We start from the raw sequence: 15,914 nt of genomic DNA, 5'->3' as shown, positions 1-15,914 counted from the left end.
TATATATATATATATATATATACACAGGTGAAACTATCCCCTGCCGGACACCATCCCGGTATTTCTGAGTCAAAGTTTCGGGGCCTGAATTTTTTATGTTACTAGGTATGCCTAACAATCAGGTATTAAGATAGGACTTTTAATGGTGATAGGCTCTAGGCTAGGCCTAAATTGTAGGCTAGCCAGCCTTTGTTGAAAGTGCACTTCTTAAAGGGGGGTTCGTTCGAACCCAACGAACCCCCCCTGGCTATGGGCTTGAATGTGATTCACATGAATGACTGATATTCCTCAGTTGGGTTGTGACTGCGACACCCACTTCTGTACTTACTTTATATTAAACAAATTTTTTTGATGATTTTTTTTAATGATAGTGTAGAATTATTTTGATTATAAATTTCTACTTCAAATTAACAGGCCTACGAGTGTGCACAAACACTATTGTTAATCCAACTCAACTTTAACTTACTGCCTCCATTATTATTAAAATATTATTTTTTTTGTTTACATATTTCTTACTAGGCGGAATAAGGAATGAGTGATTGAATGAAAGGAAGAATTAACGTTAAATATTATAATATATAGTCCCGAGATTTTAAATTACAAGAAGAGTTCACTCCCCTTCCTTAGTGCCTCTCCTTCGTAAACAGTTTCCTCCCTTTAACAAAAACTGCACCCGTTCCTGAACAACTACTTTTCTGTAGTTCCCTTGCACTTCATAAACCTAAAGAAGACACAGAATCAATAAAACATTGGTACTGTAAAGTGATCTGCAAACTCACTACTTCACTTACTTTCATATTTTAGACCATCGGTGTAGCATTTGGATCAAAGAACGTGATTGTCGGAGATCAAACAGTTAACATGCTAATCTGGGTAGGAATATTTAAGATGCAATTTTGTATGTAATAAATAGTTATCAAGGAAACCTGAGTATGTAAGATTCTTTGTAAAAGAATTTAAACATTAAATTATGTGTCCTTATTGCTATATTACAATAAAACTATAATTGTAAAAATAATAATTATATTGTTTAACCAGTCAAACAAAACAAAAACACAAGTTGGCTAGGAATTTATACAGCACCCCTTAGGCTTGTTGAAAAATTGTGAAGAGCTAAATAAACTGAAAACCACGTACTTTGTATTAGGTTATTAGCTTTCAAATAATATTTTTGAGAGAAACAATTTAAATGTCAATTAATCAGTATAGATATTATTCAATATTTTTCTCATACCCTTTAATTGGCTGGTAATTTAAGTTTTTTTTTGTAGTAAAATTGCAAAAGTAAATGGTATGTTTTCAGTTTTCCTTGCATTTTCCCCACACATTTTGTGACAGATGGCGTATCAGTATTGTGGTATTTATCCTCAGCCTAATAATATTAATGAAGTTTACATTCATTAGAAAGCAAAACAAAATTGTATATTGTGTCTCAGCAACTTTTTACTTTAAGCCAAAATAACATAATGAACAGTGTTATCACAAATTAATGTACATTGAATAAAATTGCAATTGTAAATTAATTTTGGACAGGACACTGCTGGAAACGAGAGGTATGACACTCTGAGTAGAAATTACTGCAAAGGGGCCAAAGCGGCCATTTTATGTCATGGTAAGTCAGAAATGATCTAATAATATCAAAGGTTGATGTTATGTTAACTTTACCTGGTAAACTAAGTCTACAATACAAATATGTAACCTGGTATACTGAAGACTATATTCTAAGGATTATTAGAAGAGAAAGGATCCAATTACTGGCCAGGTTTAATTAAAATTGTATAATAAACATCAGTTAATTCAATTCAATTCAACGTTTATTTACTTCCTGTTGAAAACAATTACGAAGAATTTTCTTTAAAATATAAAGTAAATGCAAGTAATTAATAATGAAAATTGAAAAAAACAAGTGAAAGGAAGAAGGCAAGACACGAGAAGAAAAGACAAACACACTTTGTGGTGGGATAGCCTGAAAAGAGAGAGAAAAAAAAAGGAGATTAACAAAGAAGACAGAGGCAGCACAGGACAAAACGAAAAAAAAAAAAAACAACAAGAAGCAAAACAATCAAAACAAATCTAATACATACCGACAAACTGCAACAAACAACAACAACAAAGAGTGGGGAGGGGGAGATCGAATATTTAAAAAAATTAATAACCAGTAATTAAGTGTTTTTTGAGTTGGTTAGTAAAAATGTTAATGGAAGATGCATTGACTACTGTAAATAGAAGAGCAACAAATTCCAAAATTTAGGGCCTGAAAATTGATGTTATGCTGGAAATAATTAAATCTATGTGATTATTTGGACTGAAAGGTACTTTTTGGTGTTACATCTCTCTAGGCAATCAGAACTAATACTATGCTTATCATATTTTATTTAACAGATGTAACTGAGACCGCAAGTTTTGAGAAGGTTAAATTATGGGCTGATGAACTTCTACAGAATGAAAAGGTTTCTGTTTTGACAGTTCACATACATTTAAGCAAACATTTGAAAATTGCAAACATTAAAACAATAATGGTATCACAAATAGAAATTAAATATGGCTAAACACAAACGTATATTAGTTTAAACACAAAATCACATATGCAATATAATTGATTTTATGAATTCTCACAGATTATTGGCAAAAAGCAGGTCGAAGGGACACAGTTATTGATACTGTACTTAATTTGTGCTTGTAATTTTTTAATGTATTATATTTGTGATTTTATTTCAGAACTGTAAAATTTATCTATGTGGTACCAAAGTAGATAAAACGAATAGAGAAGTTGACTATCAAGAAACAAAAGACTATGGTGATAGTAAGTAGACACATTTGTTTTAACTTCTTTGCAGCAACAACATAACAGCGACCGCATTTGTTAACAATCATATATAATAATAATAATAATAATAATAGTGTAGTTTTATATAGCGCACAAATCCATCTAATGTAAGATGCTCAGGAGAGCCTTGCACGAGAAAGTCTGAAATATTACATGGAACTTGGATGGTAAATGGTGAAATTGAGAGCTCATGTAAAGAAAACATCAATAAAGTGCACCCTTGTCTTTCTTCACTTATTTTTGGCCACATGAAGGTATAAATTTTACTGCTCAGCAAATTGATATTCAACAAATAATTTATAGTTGCAGATTTTGCTAAACTATTTTTACCTTTGAATCCCTTCATTGAGTCATAACTTGCTATTTTCTTTTTAAGTTTTTAGTTTTCAGTTTTCAATTCACTTGTTTCTCTATCTATAACCCATTTATGGTGGAATTAACAGCTCATACGCAAAGAAAACCCTAATAAACTGTAAGCTTCTTTTTCATCACTGCATTATTTTATGCCATTTGAAGGTATAAGTTTTATTGATTTTATTTTTTCTTACAGGTATAAAGGCAAAAGTGTTTGAGACTTCCTGTAAAACAGGAAGCAATATAAGTAAGTCTTTCATCTATTGCAGGTTAAAAATTATTGACAGAATAGAATATTTAAAAACATTTAATCAAGCCCCACTCCTGACTGTCTACTTCAGCCTCAATCTTCTAGGCCTATTGAAATATGAATTGCAGAATGACAAGGCCCAGCGATTGGCTCATCCATCACCAAATTAAGAAAGTAAATGTATATTGAATTTGGAATATTAAAGTCATTTATATTATGTACTGTTACATTAAAGAATTTTTCATTTACAAATTCAAGTAAACTTGTTTCTTTTTTTGTGTAAATGAAATTAATTTTTTTTTTATAATTGCAGAAGAATTGTTTAATTCAATAGCTAAAGATTTTGTTGAAGATCTAAGGTATAAGGATGAAGGTAAGCTTTCTGGTTATATTGATGCAGTAAATTGTAATGGTACTTAATGAGATGTTTCCTATGATGTAGAAAGTTACCAATGGTGTATCATAGAAATTATAAGTATTACCTTACTAACAATGGGCCAACATTAGAAAAAAAGTATTTAACGAACACAATTTCAGTGTATAGGCCTTCTGTAGCTGTGTCTCTTTGCAGTATTATATGGAATGCCTAAAGGTGTCATTTATACGCAGTTGGTTTTCAAGCACACTTGGTTTTCAGGCACGGTCGGTTAAAGATATTCATTTTTCGTCAAGCACACTCGGTTTTGGGATTATCTGTGTGCTTATCTGCCTCTGACCAAAATATGTTGTGCTGTACATTTTTCATGGTCAAAATGAATGTTTTTTCTGAATTCCACTTATCTTTTTTCAAATCTTTTGACGACCCCTGGGAGAGGGCGGCGCCAGACTGGATTTTCTGGATGCCTGTAGCTAGCTTGCCTGTGGTGACCAGTTCAAAACTGGGTCGGGTACAATTTTATTTTTCTGTTTTGCTTTTAGAAAAGTTGGAGTACCAGTAAGTATCAGTTTAAGTTGCCTAAGCTTATAGTCCAGTCAATCTGTGACAAAGTTACGATGAACCTAGAAAGAACTAATTGCAAAGGAAATACATCTGTTTCTGAAATATCCACATAGCAACATATTAAAAGTCTGAAAAATTTTAATAAGGGGAACATTAGTAATTTTAAAGATAATATAAGTTCACGTCCAACAGTTTAATTTGCCACATCGCAAAACTGCTGGTTCCATGGAGGAATTAGTTTTTCTAAACTAATTCCTCCATGGTTTAAAGCGTATAAAATTCTGTTGTTGCCAGGTTGTTGCTAATGAAAAATGGTTAATGATACGATAGATAACAACTTGCGGGGAACACACTGGTTTGTCGTGTCAAAAACATCTCTTTTCGAGTGATCTTCTCACTAATACTGTACCTCCATGATCTAACAACTGCTTTTCTGACATTACGTAACTAAAGAAATAACTGAATGAGATGCAACATGCAGCCTATCTTCTTTTAGTGATCATATTGTTCTTTTTATTATTGAATGTAATCACAACGTTCATATACTAGAGGGTAAGCGAGCACACCTTCTAGTTTAATAAATGTACTTTAATAGTTTTAATACAGTATAAAAATGAATGGATTATTAGGAATTGTTTTAAATAAAAATAAAATTCTAATTAGCTTCCCTAAATGAGAAAAGGCCAGGGAGGTACTGTTTTTACCCTGGTTCTTCTTTATGTGACTGTCATTGTTGGTAGTAAATTGATTGTTACCATGATCTGATTTGTTTCAAACTTGGCAGAATGCAAGATGACATTAACAAGGAACTTATTGTTTTTGGTTACTTATGTGATTATGCTAATAAGTTTTTACATTATATTTTCATTATTCGGTACATTTTCAACACCATATTTCTCATTGTTCTGTCCCTGGTTGGAATAATAAATTTGTTAATGTGTTTCAAAATAATTCACATATTCTTTTAGAAAGAATCAAATAAATATTTTATTGATTGTAAAAAACAATGAAGAGAAAAAATGATATCCATTTTGGACAGTGGACACTGTATTTTTGCAGTACAGTAAAACGCTGCTCTCAGTTTTCCCTTCATCGGGTAAAAAACTCCATTATGAGGCAAGTACCACACCTTGGCAGCATGCTTATTAGACTCCTCTCTGCCACTTGTCTAGCATAACCATTTTCAAAAACTTCGTCTGTACACCCTATATATTCATTGTACTGTAGTATCTAAATAATTCAATATTGTCTTATGTAAGCCTAATACAGATAAATGGTTAGGTAATAAATTAAGATAGTAATACATACTCCAAGTATCGAAATGCACGCCATCGTGTCAGGATTCAATATTTTGACATATGTCGAAATGTTGAATCCCGACACGATGGCATGCATTTTGATACTTGGAGTATGTATTAAACTATCTTATCTGAGATTAATCAGTGGATCTTTTGGTAATAAATTAAACAAATACATCTGCTGGGGGTGGGGGGTGGCAAAATTATATTACAGCAAATTAGTTCCACTACTAAAAATGACCATCAGGTATTCATTGGAATAGAGATCTAGTTCCGCTTTCTCAATTTTTGCACACCCCCCCCCTCCCCGATTCACTTCCAGTTCCACATTCTCAAATTTTACAATTTTTTTTTTGTATCACTGTACCATTATTGTAGAATTTTGTACCTGCTGGCTTTTGGGCCATCACTATTGTTTTTTAATTTTAAATTTCCCAAATATTATGTTGTATACTTTGTGAATACTTAATACCTTGATAAACAGGCTAATTACCTATTCTCATAACATAGCAATTTTTATAAACAATATCTTATTGTATATAATTTTTTTGTTTGTATATATTTCATTTGATTTAAGTAACAAAAATAGATCATTATGTTTTCAGAAGGGCTGACAACATACCACACATACCAACTACACAATGTTTCCTTGTCAGTTGATTGTGGTGATATTTGCTATCGCAACACAGATGCAATAGTTGTTACAACTTTTGACAGGAATTTTCGTATGGTCAGCTTCGGCCTAGGAAGTGTTGCATTTCAGAAAGGTAAAAATTTGACACTACAAAAACAAGTTACTTTATCATATGTCCTCTTTGGTGTTATCCATCACAATTATTCCAAATTACAATTTGAATACAATTTTCTTTTTCTCTCCAATAAAAAAAATTACAAATTTATGGGCCCCCTTTAACCCATCACTGGATATAATATGATATGTCCTACAGTTGGTGTCGGAGACACATTATGCTGTTATATATCAACATTGGGACCCCTTCAAGGTCAGGGTCAGGGCCCTGCAAACTGTGACACAAGAATGCATAGTCTGTAGAGTACTATCATTAAAGACATTTCAACCATGACAGATTTAGAAGCAGTATTTAATAAATTTGTATTTAATGTTGATATTGTCTGTTTTTGTGCTGTATAGCTGGATACAAGACAACAAATGAATTTACAGACAAATTAGCAATCTTGCGAAGTTCAAGGCAGGACAATAGAGTCATAACAACTGATGGAGGAGATCTCAAATGCAAATACATCTTCCACATTGGCATCCCAGGAATTGATGATAACTATAAATGGCAGTCCATCCTAACACAGAATATCATCCATTCACTACAACAGTGTGAGAAGCTTCTCAATTGTGTGTCTATTACTATCCCACTCTTGTACAGCTCTCTCTGGCGTTTTCATTTTGGTAAAAGTGCCACTCTGCCACAGATATGTGCTGATATCATTGTGTCAACAGTTCTTGATTATTTGGAACACATGTCTGGTAGATCAAGTATAAAAGAAGTAATATTTATTGACCGGATCAAACAGAAGGCACTGAGATTCCAGCAGGCTTTGCAAACTGGAGTCCAAGAAAGAAAAGGTAGGATTTAAAAAAAAAAAACCTTACACCTTAGTAACATAACTGCCTGAAAATAGAAGAATACAAAAGACCACTATGTACTACTCCATAGGTTTTATGATGATTATCCATTAGTTTTGGCATAATCCTATGATTTTTTTATAATGTTTTTGACCTTCGATCTTTTCACCCCATTCATTGATCTATCATCAGTTAATGTGTACCCAAATCCTGCTTATGACAGACAAACATAATCTTCTTTCCAGAGGTAAAAATAAATTAGAAGAAAGCAATTATGTTGATAAATTATAGAATATATTGAATATTTATCGCTAAAGCAATTTATCAGCAGAAAAATTCATATGATTAAATTTATATGTGCATAACTTTTTTTTAATGATTTTTAAACAGTGAGAGCATATCAAATGCCAACTCAGTTAATGTGCGAGTACACATATCCTGACACGCAAGCACGCTTAATTGTTGCTAGCGGTGACCCAAAGAAACAGCCTGCAGATGTTCTTGTGACTCCTTCGGCAAATTTCACAATTGCTTATTCTGGATTAACTGCAAGAATCCTTGTTGAGGGTAAGAAACACTTTAGTATCAAGTTATCTTTATTCATAATAAAAAGTACAACATAATTTCATTGCATTTTAAAACTGAATTGTGAAAAAAATTGTTTACAGTATAAAAGGCATACAAAATTATTAATGTCACAAACAAAGCAAAAAATTTCAAAGTCTTATAAAATTTTACAAGCTATTCAAAAGATTACATTAAAAAAAAAGAATTACAGATTAGTAGTACTCTCAACACATCAGTTCTTCTTTGAATTACTTATGCAGTGTACTCAAATTTACTGTGTTAGCTGCGCATGCAAAATTTTTACAGTTGGAATAAATTTAATGAAAGTAAATTGATATATACCGTTTTCATCTCTTCAACAATCCTTGCGTGAGTAAAAAGACAATAAAACATGAGAAATTCTAGTGTACCCAAGTTGGTCCACATTTACACACTTCTGCATCTCTTCCCCACCCCCTCCCACCTCCTCAGTGAAATTTGTGGATATGGCCCTGCTATTGTCAATAAAGCAGAAATGGTTTTTTTTAAATTTTCATGAACCGATAACAAATGATGATTGAATGATGACAGTTAAAATAATGTGATATTTTGTAAATAAATGTAAGAAAGACAAAAAAATGTATATGTTATACTTTCTTGTTTTTTAAGCTGCTCTGCCAACAGATGTAATCCAGAAAGCCTTTGAAAGTCATAAGCTACACCAGCTGAATCTGGTTATAACATCAGCAGGAAAGCTTCCATTTCAGCATCTCTACCATGTGCGAGGAAATGACGATGAAGCCAAAGACTACACCCAACAGAGTCTCCAGATTGAAACCTGTACAATTGACTGTCTGATGACAGCTGGAAAAGCTGGATTAAAATCAATTGTGCTACCATTGATCTACAACCGATATACAGAAATCGGGCAGCGCCAATGTGCACTTATCATGCTCGATGCCATACACCGCTTCATGAACAAGTTTAAGCGGGAAAGCATTAAAGAGGTGTATTTTTATACCGGATATCCGTCCAATGCTTTTAAGCTTAAGGAGGAGCTTATTATTCGTTACGGAGACAGAGTAGTGGATATTAAAGGAGGTAAGTTTGCAAGAGATTAACTTTAATAATGTATACAGATGTATATTCTATGAATGACATGAACACATGGTATGCCCATCTTTGAATGCAAAGGCACAGTTTTTCAAATGAATATTGTATGGTATTGAGATGTTTGAGCCATCAGTCCTGTGCAATGTCTCATGCGCATGTTAAGGAAGTAAGTATACACTATTTAGCAAAAGACTAGGGGATTGTCTTCCAGAATACTGCTCAATTCACCAAAAAGACCTCACTGGAAATATTTATATAAGATTTTCATGGTCTGTCATTGGTGTGTTTCATGGTGATAGCCTTGCACTAGGCAAGACTTGACCAGATCAGGGAAGCCCCTCTCTAATGATGAGTTTCAGTATCCTTTTGAGCCAGGATGACAGCAAAGTGTTTTCTAAACTAAATAAGGGTAGCTAGTGGAACAAGTAACAAGTAAGTTTTAAACCACAATCAAAGGGAAAAATAGTAAGCATTGTTATGATATAGGTATAATACTGATCTATCCATTCATTAATCATTAATACAGGTCAAGTCCCACTTGAAGTGCTAGCAAGAGGTCTGGAGGCTAATAATGCTTTTATTGATGCAATACAAGAGGGCAGCAAACCCATCTACCAAACACGCCTAATGCTTGTTGGACCAGAGCGTGTTGGTAAAACCAGTCTCACCAAAGCCCTTACAGAACAAGAGTAAGTTTTCGCTTTGGGTTTATGGTAGGTTTATTTAAAATATATTTTGGATAACCTGTTGAAAGTACTTGCATAAACAGAGACCACCTGCTTCCTAAGTCTCCAAATATAATTATTTTGGAAAGATTATTTAAATCATTGGTTTATATTTGATTTATTTTTGCTCAGATTTGACGCTACTGAAGAAGTTACTGATGGAATTGAAGCGTCATTGTCATGCACACTCAGTGTTAAGCATACCACCAACTGGAAACCACAACCGAAATCACCTGAAGGTATCTAAATCAATACACCTGGTTTATTTAAATTGAGCAATGATATTGTAGCTTCTAAATATTGCTTGTTCCACATAAAAGAATAAGAAATCAAGTAGATTGACCATGGATGGTTCATTTTAATAGTAGTAACTGTGATAACCTTGAATAAATCTGACTGAAAGATTTTTTTTTATTCAAAGGGACAATAAGTGAAGCAAGGCAGCAGTATCTGAGAGCTATTGCAGAACAGGTTGCAGTAAAGCTTCTGCAGAAGAAAAATGAAAAACAACCAGAATCTCAGGTTTGTATATCTGTGGAGATATATCATTGTATGACAAACTATAAACAATTTTATGAGTGATATAATTAGTATTTTTAGTGATGAGGCGACTATAATAATGTTAATTTAGTGACTAGAACAGGACTTCAAGATGCCAGCCCTTGAACGTTGCATTGTTAACATACCATACTTATTTCTCTTCCTTAAATGTTGTGCTTTTACATAATTATTTGTTAAAACCTATACAGTGACCTAAATGCATAAAAAAAAAATGAGGATATTTAAAGTGATAGTGAGAAAGGTTAATGTTAAAAAAATACAAATTATGATGTCATTTGCAAGAACACTAAACTGCACTTTCAACAGCCACAATGTTTTGCCTGTATAAAGCCAGTCACAAACTTCGTCATATGACCTTTGACAACCAAATCCATCTAGGCTGTCTTTAAATTCTTTTTGACGCAACATCGCTTGTTGATACTTGGTGAGCGGATTGAAAACAATTTATCGCTTTGTTGGATTTCATTGTCAATGGAATCGTATGAGCGCATTGCATGCCTGGCTTTAAGTACAGACATTTATCTTAAAAAGTTTGCATGATTCAGTATGTATTTTATGTGCTTTTTTAATAACGATAAAAAGGATAGGATTTCTATGTTTGTAAATAAAATATCTTTATACCATACAGCCATCAGTGAAAGATGAAATCAAGACATTTGAAAGTGTAGAATTACCGGATGTTACCAAGTCAACAAACACATCACCTGATGCACCTGTGCAGTCACATGACCAAATGACATCATCTGAAGGTATTATTAAACTTTAATTTATATTTTTGCAGCAAACTTTTATCATATTATGAAAAAGTATTGCCTGAATACAGAAATGCAGACAGATGTATGGAGTGTTGAATAACTTAATGAATAATAGATAAATAGGGATGTGGATAGGGCTGACGAATATTGTACAGATATGTACCTAAATATATGTTGGACATTAAATAATAGGGGTTAACATTAACATTAACTTGACAGATGTGCCAGCCTCAGATGGTGAGGTAGATGCTCTAAAGAATACTTCATCAGTAGGTGATTTAACTTCACCAACAACACCTGATGTTCCGGAAGAGGTCGTTCAAATTGTCTTACAGATTCTCCAAGATCAAGAAAGGCGAGAAGAAAATGAAGGGTTAGAGGAGACACTTGATGACTTGATTCTGAGTATCTGGGATTTTGCTGGACAGGATCTCTACTATATCACTCACCAGGTATGGTTGCCAGAAAGTCAAACAATTTCAAACCTTAGCAAGAAGAGATAGATTATTTAAATTTTTTATTTGTTTTTTTTTTTGGTTAGCATTAAGAGCATTAAAGATTTCAATTTGTAGTCTAATACTACTTGAATGCTTTTTTATATGTTCATGTGCATTAGTATGTTTTGTTATTATCAGGATAAATTTTATTTATTTTTTAAGTTATTCAAATATATATTAGACCAGCTCTATTTTAATTATCCAGACACATTTAAAACGACCAGATAAAAAGTGTATATGTATTTTATTGTTTCAGGTGTTCTTGGTATCTCGTGCTCTCTACATCATTTGCTTCAATCTTTGCCATGACCTCCATGCACCTGCTAAAGTACAGATATATAAGCGAGAGGGTGGAAAGGTATTTTTTTTTTAATCTTCAATTTAAATTTAATTGGGATTTTGCAATTATAAGCCATCAAGGGCTGCTACTATTCATACACATATGTACAATATTCAAATTTTAACAAAACAAGTCATACAAAAAAAATTATGTGACATTATTATTGAGTATGTATGAGTAGTTAAAGAACGAAAAAAAAATAGGAATAGAACCAACTTTTCCAATAAAGTTAATTATAAAAAAAAGGTTTTAAAATTATTATTATTTCTAATAGGTTTCATTTTCGGAACATCATATGAGCAACTTGGATTTTATAATTTTCTGGTTGCGGTCAATCTACTCAAATACCACCGAAAACCCATCGGTGGCAAACCAGGAGCAGTTCTCACCACCAGTGTTCATTGCTGGCACACATAGAGAAAGCTTACCAGGAAATGCGGAAGAGAGACAAGCGCTAGTGAGTATTAACTTATTCAAATATACAAGTACTATTGATTTATTTGGGTACTGTGTATTATGTTGTTTTCTTCTATATTCTATTTGATTGACAGGCAGAAGAGAAGTTTGCAGTTATTAAGAAGGCATTAAGAGGGACACCATATGAGGGCCATGTAGTGAGCAAGTACTACGCAATTGACAACAGCCTCAGGTCACCCCTGGATCAAGCCATTGTTCACTTGAGGGACCACATCACCGAGGTTGCTAAGTTAGAGCACTACATGGGGGAGAGAATCCCCATTAAGTGGCTGGATTTCTTGCATGAGATTGAGCAGTTGCGCAACAAGCAAACGCACTCAATCAACTTCACAGAGGCAAGTAGCAGTAGGTTGTTTGCTAGGTAAATGTTTCACAACTTGGTTAAGACTGGTGGATTACTCTTTATTTTGAAGACGATTCTTATGTTACCCATTAATTGCCACAGCAGTTGTTATGGTATAACAACTCAGATATTGGATACCACAGGTGGTTAAGTTACATTTTGGTTACCACAGGTGGTTATGTTTCACCTCGGTTACCACAGGTGGTTATGGTACAACTTGGTTGCCAGAGGTGGTTGGTATTTTATTCCTTGGATAGCAAGGTGGTTGGTATTTTATTCTGTGGTTATCACAGGTGGTTGTTATGCTACACCTTTGCTTCTGTTCATATTGGTTACCACAACTCGACGTTACGTTACACCTTGGTTACCACAGGTGGTTGTTATGTTACACCAAGTTACCATAGGAGGTGGTAATGGTAATGGTTTGGCACTTGTAAAGCGCATACTACATGGTCTCTATGCGCTTAAGTTACACGAAAGAAAACAAACCAAAAACTAAATCCTAAAGTCTAACCAAGCGACCTAAGAATTTAAAAAAAGCATGAGAAAACAGACTATCGCAGGGGAACCAACATCACCGCACCGTTTTCCTGCAATTTGAGACCACATGCAAGCAGTGGTTTGCAGGATTGTAACTCAGAGATGCTCAGGTGATGTCTAGACTTGCCTATCCTAGAAAAACTAAATGATGAAAGTAAAACAACAAAGGTAAAACAACAAAAAAGGAAAAATTAAAAAGTTTGAAGAAGGTAGGTCTTGAGTCTCTCCTTAATGGATAGAGAAGGAGACTGTCGGATCTCAATAGGGAGTGCATTCCATAGCTTGGGAGAAGCAGCTTGAAAGGACCTCTCTCCATATTTAGAACGAATTAAAGGGGTAGATAAAGTATATGGACATGAGGTGGAACATAGACTTAGATAACATGTTGATGACCAGAGATGGATAAGATCGGTCAGGTACGTAGGCGATAAGTTGTGAAGGCATTTAAAGGTGTGAACAAGGATCTTAAATATAATGCGCTGCCTTACTGGAAACCAGTGAAGTGTTTTCAATGTAGAGGTGATGTGGTGAGTTTTCGGTATTTGTTTGACGAGACGTGCGGCAGTATTTAATTGAAGTTGAATTCGCTTGATCGATGCATATGGTAGTCCACATAAGATTCCATTACAATAGTCGATTCTAGATGTAACAAGAGAGTGCACAAGTTTCAATGTAGCTTCTTCGTTCAGAAACCGTCTGATATGCCTGATGTTTCTGATGTGGTAAGAAACAGATTTGCAAATGTTGGTTACATGTTTCTTAAGCGTCATTGTAGAGTCAAATGTAACGCCGATGTTGCAACAGAAACAGATGGAACAATAGTAGTATCGCCAACACAATGCAGAATGCATTCGGTAAGTTTTTTCGATAGCGCGAGTGGATATACAATGCTTCTGTTTTACTAGTGTTAAAACATAGCTTGTTTAGTGCCAACCATAACTTGACATCATTTAAACATACTTCCATAGATCGGATTGCATCGTCAAGTGACTCAGGCTTAAATGCTATGTACAGTTGGGTGTTATATGCATACATGTGATATCTGCATGCGTGTTTCGAAATGACATGCCCAAGGTGGTTACATTTTATAATTGTTTGATGGTTGATCTGCTGCTTTTAGAAACCTTAATTATTTGAGAGAGTGGTGCAATTTTGTTAAATTTAAGAAATTTATTTTATATTTTTACAAACTCTTGTGAATAAAATTCATTTTTATGAGGATATGTAGTTGGAACTGATGTAGTGTATATACAAATATTTCATAATTGCTTTAAATTTTAAATAATAGGTGAAAGAACTAGCTGCAAAGTGTGGTGTCATCAAAGAAATTCAACTGTTCACTATGTTGCATTTCTACCATGACCTCGGAAACATCATCTACTACGGTGAACGGCATACACCAGGCAGTGCTCTCAATGACATCATCATCCTGAATCCTCATTGGTTAATATGTATCTTTAGGAGAGTGATCACAGTCAAGGATCCGTCAGAGCAAGTAGGACAATTTCTTTCAATTTTCTTTTAATAATTACATAATAATATTATTATATAATTATATTTGTGAGAGTAATTTTTTTAAGAATATAAGAATTTTTCTTTGTATTTAAGTGGGCCAAATTCAGAAGTTCATGGGCAAGACTTGATGAAGAAGGACTCCTGGAAGAGAGGCTGATCCAACACATGTGGCATGACTTCCTTGACCAGTTAGAAGGCTTGTTACAGCTGATGCAGAAGTTTGACTTGCTTTGTGTCAAGGCACAATCTTCTGAGGTACAGATGCTCTGATTGGTCTGTTTAATCTTTACTATCTCTTTCAGATACTTTAGAAGCCTTTTCAGATCATTTTACTGTTACCATGCACATTATGGTATATTAAATGGTTACTTGCTTTCTGTTAGATTCCAGCCGTTGTCGGATCACCAAAGGAAGGGAATCGTCTCTTCTATGTACCATCCCTGCTAAAGAAGCAAGAAGATGAGATGGTGTGCATGGATCAGCTAATGAAGTCCAAATCAGTGGTCATCCTGTACATTGACTTCAATGGGTTCTTGCCTGAAGGTCTCTTTTACCGACTCCTTGTGAGGCTTGTGCAGTGGTCACAGCATCAGGGAGGCTATGAGCCTAGGCTCTTCTACCAACAAGCCAACCTTTTTGTGGATGATGATCATGACATGATCCTGAGGATCCTGCCTCAGAAGAGATCTTGCATCCAGGTAGTGATGGTGATGGTTATGATAATGATTAGTCAAATTAACAATGATTAACAATTCAATATATTTAGGTTTTCACAAAAATATGGTTCAGATGAATCAAAGAACCACAAAATGCTGGCCAGGAGGACTCTGAACAAGGAACTTAATCACTTTCTAAGGATATCCCAATCATATGGTGATCACAATGGCAATTAGCATTCATAACATGACCCATTTGTATTATTTTTCTCAAATAAAAATTAGCTGCATATGTATTGGTAAATTATCATTATAATCTACCTATTGTTATGATTGCTCTTAACGGTTTAGGATGAAAAACAGCAGAACGGTTGCAATAAAAAAAAGTGGTTTCATAAATATTCAACCACAAGTCAGTGTCAAAAGCTTTAGCAAATTTACTGGTTCTGAAAAAATGGAACATTGAAAAAAAGAATTGGTATTTTAATTTTAAAATATACAAATATCTTTGTGGCCTGTAGGTAGCCATTGTGCGGGCTAAATCTGTTGGAAGTGATGATGAAGAGGAAGAGGAAGAGGA

General features: G+C 34.0%; 1 protein-coding gene across 1 annotated transcript in view; it reads left to right on the top strand.

Annotated features, from left to right (window-relative positions):
• The window catches only part of LOC117107801, a gene marked incomplete at its 3' end in the record, with an annotated part of 20,541 nt that extends 4,630 nt beyond the window's left edge, over window positions 1–15,911 (top strand). The window contains exons 2-23 of the mRNA XM_033249577.1: window positions 805–873; window positions 1,534–1,612; window positions 2,383–2,450; window positions 2,719–2,803; window positions 3,378–3,428; window positions 3,745–3,804; window positions 6,275–6,436; window positions 6,820–7,266; window positions 7,657–7,833; window positions 8,482–8,913; window positions 9,452–9,614; window positions 9,783–9,889; window positions 10,072–10,172; window positions 10,840–10,960; window positions 11,186–11,418; window positions 11,720–11,821; window positions 12,078–12,260; window positions 12,355–12,615; window positions 14,452–14,658; window positions 14,772–14,933; window positions 15,062–15,376; window positions 15,856–15,911. Coding sequence (XP_033105468.1) covers window positions 862–873; window positions 1,534–1,612; window positions 2,383–2,450; window positions 2,719–2,803; window positions 3,378–3,428; window positions 3,745–3,804; window positions 6,275–6,436; window positions 6,820–7,266; window positions 7,657–7,833; window positions 8,482–8,913; window positions 9,452–9,614; window positions 9,783–9,889; window positions 10,072–10,172; window positions 10,840–10,960; window positions 11,186–11,418; window positions 11,720–11,821; window positions 12,078–12,260; window positions 12,355–12,615; window positions 14,452–14,658; window positions 14,772–14,933; window positions 15,062–15,376; window positions 15,856–15,911 — 3,584 coding nt within the window. The remainder of the gene's footprint in view (window positions 1–804; window positions 874–1,533; window positions 1,613–2,382; window positions 2,451–2,718; window positions 2,804–3,377; window positions 3,429–3,744; window positions 3,805–6,274; window positions 6,437–6,819; window positions 7,267–7,656; window positions 7,834–8,481; window positions 8,914–9,451; window positions 9,615–9,782; window positions 9,890–10,071; window positions 10,173–10,839; window positions 10,961–11,185; window positions 11,419–11,719; window positions 11,822–12,077; window positions 12,261–12,354; window positions 12,616–14,451; window positions 14,659–14,771; window positions 14,934–15,061; window positions 15,377–15,855) is intronic.
• Between the last annotated feature and the right edge of the window lie 3 nt (window positions 15,912–15,914).

Source organism: Anneissia japonica, unplaced genomic scaffold (assembly GCF_011630105.1).
Source record: "Anneissia japonica isolate Jap-2015-1 unplaced genomic scaffold, ASM1163010v1 scaffold284916_len28856_cov111, whole genome shotgun sequence".
Lineage (NCBI taxonomy): Eukaryota > Metazoa > Echinodermata > Crinoidea > Comatulida > Comatulidae > Anneissia > Anneissia japonica.
The sequence above is the reverse complement of the archived record's forward strand: the minus strand, read 5'-3'. Positions and strand labels throughout refer to the sequence as shown.